General features: G+C 38.9%; 1 protein-coding gene across 1 annotated transcript; it reads right to left on the bottom strand.

The window, feature by feature from the left end:
- Positions 1–310: 310 nt before the first annotated feature.
- On the bottom strand, positions 311–6,318 carry LOC107856441. The gene is made up of 2 exons (XM_016701449.2): positions 6,068–6,318; positions 311–881 (listed from the first exon to the last, which is right to left on the bottom strand). The coding sequence occupies exons 1-2, from the start codon at positions 6,191–6,193 to the stop codon at positions 459–461; spliced, it is 549 nt and encodes a 182-aa protein (XP_016556935.2). The 5' UTR covers positions 6,194–6,318; the 3' UTR covers positions 311–458.
- Positions 6,319–7,589: the final 1,271 nt, after the last annotated feature.

Here is a 7,589-nt window from a genome sequence, read left to right on the forward strand (position 1 = left end):
TGACTATGTTTGTGACGAGTTGGTTCGTAGAGGCTGACGTAGCATGTGTTTAGGACAATTGGACAAATGACCGAAAAGAAAACATAAAACTGCGAATCATTTCGATTTCCTAGTACATGGGAATGATTTCTTTTTTTTTTTTTTTTTTTTTTTGTCGAAAACTCATGGATGCCTTCGTGACAACCTATAAATGATAAGGCGACGTAACCTATTTTAGGACAAACGAGCGAGCGATTTATTTGATTTTTTGCCATAAACCGGAGGCCCCCCAACTGGCTGTGAAATGGTAATTGATGTGAACGGTAAAACATGGGAAAAAAATAATAATTATTGTTTCGAGAAAATACTTCAATAGTCTTGGCATGCAAACCTTGTCTAAAGGTTCCATTTAGCAACAATGAATGCAGCATCAGAAAACAAACAACATTTCTAAATGGCAAGTTAGGAAGCTGTGTTATTCAAAGGGTTGGTGCTGCAGAAGAAGATGGCACTTTGTCCTTCTCCATGTGATGAGGGGGGGTTAATGCCTTCTTATCATCTCCAGTCTTCGGTTTGTTTCCATGGTTTTCCACTTTCAGCTTCTTTTCATCAGCTTCACTCTTCGGTTTGTTTCCATGGCCTTCCGTTTTTGGCTTCTCATCATCAGTTTCGCTCTTTGGTTTCTTCTCATTGTCAGCTCCAGTTTTTGGTTTGCCGTTGAATAATCTCAACAGCTCCTTGATTGAACTACCGATATCAGCTGCTTCAACTGCCTCTGCAGGCTTCGCAGCAAAAAGGGCAAGTCCGCCTAATGTTGTAGCTGCCAAACCTAACAATTCTCTTCTTGAAACAGCAGTTGCGGTTGTCTCCTGCCGGGGTAACTCCTTTCCATTGCCTGTCAACTGGAAGGGAAAGAACATACTAAGATACAGAAGAGAGAGCATCTACTTCCTAAAAGTACTCGTGCTTGTGTTTGATCAGTAAAATGACACGACACTGATCAATCGGAACCTATAGCAATGCCGCTCTCCTCTCAATTTCATATGGCTTGTGAAGGTAGAAGCAAATAACATCAAGAATGAAGAAGCAGAGGCCAACTTTGCAAATACACCATATCCTTATCAGAACTTAATCATTTGCTCACATTTCGTAGGATGTTTTTTTATTTTCTCTAACAAGATGCACATGTCAAGGCTCAGTCCACATGATACCACTAAGAATATGCATCTATTTGCTAGTTTATGTCATGAGATTCGGGTTCCTGCACCTACCAAGAGAAAAGCGTGGTTTCTGCCATCCGAATTCAGAAGCCAAGGTTTGTCGAAGAATCAGATAGTAACAATTTTTGCTATGAACACCATGGTTCGAGCAACTAAAGAATCAAAATGTCGTCCAAGGACATATAGGGAAGAAGAGAGACAATACTTCTGCCAATTATTTCCTCTCTAAATGAATAGCTGTAACTTCTTTTTTGGATAATCGAGAAATCCCTGAGAGCCAGTGGCACACGGTCTGGAAGTTGGTAGCTAATATATGCTCGCCCCTCTACTCTTTTCCACTTAAAAACCAGGGTCTCTAGTTGAATATCTGTTATTCACACACCTTAATAACGTAAAGACCAAAACACCAAGGAAGGATATGCCGGCAGAAGATCTTCAATGAGGTAAAAGCTCAGTATCTTTTATCTTCGTATATGGTTGTTGATCTATCCTAAAAACTCCCCCACCTCGTCTAGTTGAAAATGCTGCTCTCAAGTCACTTCCCCAGTTCAATATCAAAACCTCCTCGCTCGTAAACCCATATTCAACTTTACGTAGCAAAGTCCCTAAGCAGCTTCATATGAAAAATATGAGGCATATGTCTACTATTCCAGTTTCCAATTTATCACACACCATTCAAAAGTTCAAATATATCTATACTATAGTGTGACCGGCTGAACGCAAAAGGGTAAATAGACTAACGTGCATCTACTTTCACATGAGCAAAACAAAGATATCTAGGACTGGCATAGGACAATAGAACAAGCTAAGGGAAACTGCAGATAAGTCTATTGTGCCAGGTCTGATTATAATATGGGGAAAACAAATAAGCGGTCGATCTAGCATTTTGTTTGTAACACAAAGAGCAGGGAAAGGCCTCAAAAGCAGGTACCAACAACATTTGGTATCTACTAGCCACAGAATCAAATTGTATGTTCTTTGGATAACTCAGTAGTCTCCCCGTATAGAAGTTCGTACAAGGAATTGAAGTGACTAAAGAAGTGGGAAATGCTGCAAGCTACCCAAATTCGAATCCAAGTTAATATTGACTTGGTGATGGAAATAGAATCTCTTCTTCTTTGAAAAGCCCGGTGTTGAGAGAACGATTTCTACTGATTCAAGGTTGTAATAAATGGCATATGTACTGTCAACATGATGTACTTATGCAGACGGAAAAGCTACTGATATGAAGCGTGGAGAGGGACAAGAGAGAATGATGCAAGTTTGCTACCAGGCTTAAATAAGGAACTGAGAGAGATATTTTTCCTTTGCATTCAACTAGATTCATCAAATGTTCTTCAGTTCATATAACATCACAAAGTTTTTATAGGAACACGTAAGTGTTAAAAGTCTAGGTCAAACGGAGTTCTTAAGGAGGGTGGATAAAGAGACTATATTCCAGAATGTACTTTAGGGTAACTCCATCGAAGAAATCAGAGATGCTATGAAGACGAGGCTTAACAAGTACATACCCACATATACAAATGCTTGCACTTTGGGCTTGTTTGTGTAACTTGTTGAATGTATATGACTTCGATGCTATAGATTTCCTCAGCTCCTTCCACAATTAACAAGAAGCTCAATTTTCATGACTGCATCTTCATCCTTGATTTTGTTTGATGAATAAAATAGCTTATTATCGGAAAGGTCAAATTTACTTCTCTCTACATAATCTCTTCATAAAAGGCGCAAGTGTTTTAGCTTGCTAGGATGCTTGTCGGCACTTGACTCTAAAGATCCAATTTAGCCTTAAACAACATCTACGCTACTGCAAGTCTTATTCTTTAGGCTCAGGGGTCCAAGTCTTGTGGTTGGGATAAAACTACCTTGGATTGTATTTGCTATAGAACGAGAGCGAATGCTCAAACATGCAAATTAGGCTCAATGAATAACAGAAGGTAGTTGTCAATGTTATATCAGAGTAGTACCTAATAACTGTAGTAACATGAATAACAGTTGTAAATGTATGATAAACTGATACGTATATACACATACCAGTATTAGGAAGCAGTTCATACGTTTTCTACAAAATCAGCAATAATGTTCAAGATTAAGTGAACTGACAAGTAGACCAGCTTTTCTCATCCAAATTTATTCGCATTCACCCTATTGACACCTTTCTTCGACCATTATTCTGTTCATACCAAGCACACAGTAAGAGGTATAGCAAGCCGATTTCTAATTATTCAGTACCCTATTCATGTCGCCACTGTTATTGCCTGATTCATTAACTATGATTTGCACAACACCCTCCGGTAACTTTATCCGGCAATCATCAACATTCTGATTTATACGACTATGATTTTGCAGAACATTCTCTACTATATACAGGTACGCACCACGCGTAACTAACGTGAGCTTCAGAGCCTTCCTGCAGTTCAACTTTCATCCTCTCACTAGTACAAGTGTATAATCGGCTACATTCTAACCATGTCACACAGCCACCTGAGCCCAAAGAAAGCACTTGATACATCTATTATGAAGATAAAAGTAGTTATTTACACTAAGTTCATAAATCAAGTAGTTATAAGTTTACCATTTTTCTCTCTCGATTAAAATAGCCAGAATGATGCTTAAGCTTACAGGGATCACCATTAGAATCCCTTTTTCATTAATCAAGCTCCGTTTATCCAACTAGCTATTACAAATACATAACACATGCTTGCATATTGCATAAATATTTCCGAATTGATTAATTTATAAATTCATAAGCTAATCCACACATTACATTGAAGTTTTGGATTCTCACTAAAACCCCTCTTAGCCCTTGCAAACACTGCCTACCAGCCAAGTAGAAACTTCAAAATAAGCCAAATACAACATAAACAACGATAGAAGTGCAACACCCATCTGAAAAAATGTGAACTTTGAACAGTTTTCATACCATAAAAGATCTGAAACAAAATCTGAAGAGGAGGAAGCACAGTTCTGTTCAACTCCAATATAAACCAAATTCATATAAACTATCAATAAAGGACAACACCTGTCTAACAAAATGTGAACTTTAAACAGTTCCATAGCATCAAAAAGATCAAAAAACAAATCTTGAAGAGTTTTGTTCAACTTCAATATAAACCAAATACACATCAAACTATCAGTAAAAGAACAACACACATCTAACAAAATGTGAACTAACAGTTTTATACCATAAAAACATCAAAACACAAATCTTGAAGAGCTTAGTTCAACTCCAATATAAGCCAAATACACATCAAACTAACAATAAAGAACAACACACATCTAACAAAATGTGAACTTTAAACAATTTGATAGCATAAAAGATCAAAAGACAAATCTTCAAGAGTTCTGTTCAACTTCAATTTTAATTTTTTTTTCTTTCTAAAAAGGCGTCCTGGTGCACTAAAACTCATGCTATGTGTCCACAAGGGTCTATTGTATGCAATCCTACCTTTATTTCTGCAAGAGTCTATTTGCACGACTAACTTAAATATAAACCAAATACATATAACACTAACAATAAAAGATCATTACCCATCTAACAAAATATGATCTTTTATTAGTTTTATAGCATAAAAAGATGAAAAAACAAATCTTGAAAAGTTATGGTCACCTTCAATATAAGCCAAACACACACTAAACTAACAAAAAAGGAAAACACCATCTAACAAAATGTGAACTTTAAACAGTTCCATATCATAAAAGGATGAAAAAAACAAATCTTGAAAAATTTTCTTCAACTCCAATATAAACCAAATACTTTCTAAACTAACAATAGAAGAACAACACCCATCTAATAAAACATGAACTTTAAACAGTTTCATAGCATAAAACAACAACAACAACATACTACCTAGTATAGTCCACAAAGAGGGGAAGTTTCATAGCATAAAAACATCAGAAAACAAATCTTGAAGAACTATGTCACCTTCAAAAAAGCCAAACACATATTAAACTAACAAAAAGAACAACACCCATCTAATAAAACATGAACTTTAAACAGTTTCATAGCATAAAACAACATACTACCTAGTCAAGTTTCATAGCATAAAAACATCAAAATAACAAATCTTGAAGAACTATAAAGGGCAGCCCGATGCACTAAAGCTCCTGCTATGCGCAGGGCCCGGGGAAGTGCCCCACCACAAGGGTGTGTAGTAAGCAGCCTTCAAATGAGCCAAATACATATTAAACTAATAAAAGGAACAACATCCATATAACACAATGTAATCTTTAAGTAGTTCCATAGCATAAAAAGAGAAAAACACAAATCTTGAAGAACTATGTCACCTTCAAATGAACCAAATACATATTAAACTAACAAAAAGAACAACACCCATCTAACAAAATATGAACTTTAAACAGTTCCATAGCATAAAAAGATCAAAACACAAATCTTGAAAAGTTATGTTCAACTCCAATATAAACCAAAATACACACCAAACTAACTAAAAAGAAACAACACCCATATAACAAAATGAAATCTTTAAGTAGTTCCATAGCATAAAAAGATCAAAACACAAAGTTGAAAAGTTTTGTTCAACCCCAATATAAACCAAATACACATCAAACTAACAAAAAAGAAACAACACCAATATAACAAACTGCAATCTTTAAGTAGTTCCATAGCATAAAAAGAGCAAAACACAAATCTTGAAAAGTTTTGTTCAACTCCAATATAAACCAAATACACATCAAACTAACAAAAAGAACAACACCCACAAAACAAAATGTATCTTTAAGTAGTTCCATAGCATAAAAAGATAGTTTTGTTCAACTCCAACATAAACCACATACACATCAAACTAACAAAAAAGAAACAACACCCATAAAACAAAATATAGTAGTTTCATAGTATAAAAAGATTAGACCTGAAGAGGAGGAAGAGTAGTTTTGTTGAACTTCATTATTGGTAGTGAAGGAGGTGCTGATGAGCCATTTGGTTCAGCCACTTTGGGAAGTGAACTCACTGTAGGTTTCAATGTACTTGCCAACATAGCTTTTTCCGGCGAGATAGATCACACACTCCGATTTAGTACACAAAAAATTACTGTTGTTGTTGACTACTAGTGTTATTCGAAAAGCAAAAATTATTGAAGACAAATGGGTAGGTAGCTACTTTTGTTTAATATTAATTTTAGTACTGTAAGAAAAAAAAAAGGGGGAAAAAGGTCAAAACAACCCCTGTACTTTAGTTAATTGGCTATGTTTGCCCTTCGTCATACTTTAAGGTTAAATATACCCCTGCCGTTAATAAAGTATACAAACATACCCCTTATTTTAACGATTGTCGACCATGGCCTAACATTTGATGAGGTGTACATCAAATGGCAATGCCACCTCACCACTAGAGGTTCGGGCGTGCTGTGGATCGAAAATCAATCGGGGCGTGTCAGGGAGGCTGGGATCGTCCTAGTGTGGTTCGTTTGGGTGGGCGGGGCCATTTGGATGGTCAAACGGGCGACACGGTGAAAATGAGGCATTTTTAGGCCAAATCGATGTGTTGTAGCCCACGATTTTGGGGGTGGACCTAGGGTCCGGGCGTGCTATAGATCAAAAATCGATCGGGGGCGCGCCAAGGAGGCTGGGGATCGTCCTAGTGTGGTTCGTTTTGGTGGGCGGGGCCATTTGGGTGGTGAAACGGTGCAAACGGGACTTTTTTGGCTAAATCGGTGTGCTATAACCCATAATTCCGAGGGTGGGCCCGGGGTTCGAGCGTGCTATGGGCCGCATTGATCGGGGCGTCCCAGGGAGGCTGGGGATCGTCCTAGTGTGGTCCGTTTGGGTGGGTGGGGTCATTTGGGAGGTCAAACAGGCAAAACGGTGCAAATGGGGTATTTTCGGGCCAAATCAGTGTGTTATAGCCCACGGTTCAAGGGGAGGGCCCCGGTTCTGGGCGTGTTGTGGGTCAAAAATCGATCGGGGCGTGTCAGGGAGGCTGGGGATCGTCCTAGTGTAGTCTGTTTGGGTGGGCGGGGCCAATTGGATGGTCAAACGGGCAAAATGGTGCAAATAAGGCGTTTTGGGGCCAAATCGGTATGCTATAGCCCACGGTTCTGGGGTGGGCTCGGGGTCCGGGCATGGTGTGGGTCGAAAATTGATCGGGGCGTGCTAGGGAGGCTGGGGATCGTCCTAGTGTGGTCCGTTTGGGTGGGTGGGGCCATTTGGGTGGTCAAACGGGCAAAACGGTGCAAACGGGGCATTTTTGGACCAAATCGGTATGCTATAGCCCACGATTCCGAGGGTGGGCCTAGGATCCGGACGTGTTGTGGGCCAAAAATCGACCGAGGCTTGCCACGGAGGCTGGAGATCGTCCTAGTATGGTTCGTTTGGGTGGGCGGGGCCATTCGGGTGGTCAAATAGGCGAAACGGTGCAAGCGGGCCATTTTCGAG

The sequence above is a fragment of the Capsicum annuum genome, chromosome 11 (assembly GCF_002878395.1).
Source record: "Capsicum annuum cultivar UCD-10X-F1 chromosome 11, UCD10Xv1.1, whole genome shotgun sequence".
Taxonomy (NCBI): Eukaryota; Viridiplantae; Streptophyta; class Magnoliopsida; order Solanales; family Solanaceae; genus Capsicum; species Capsicum annuum.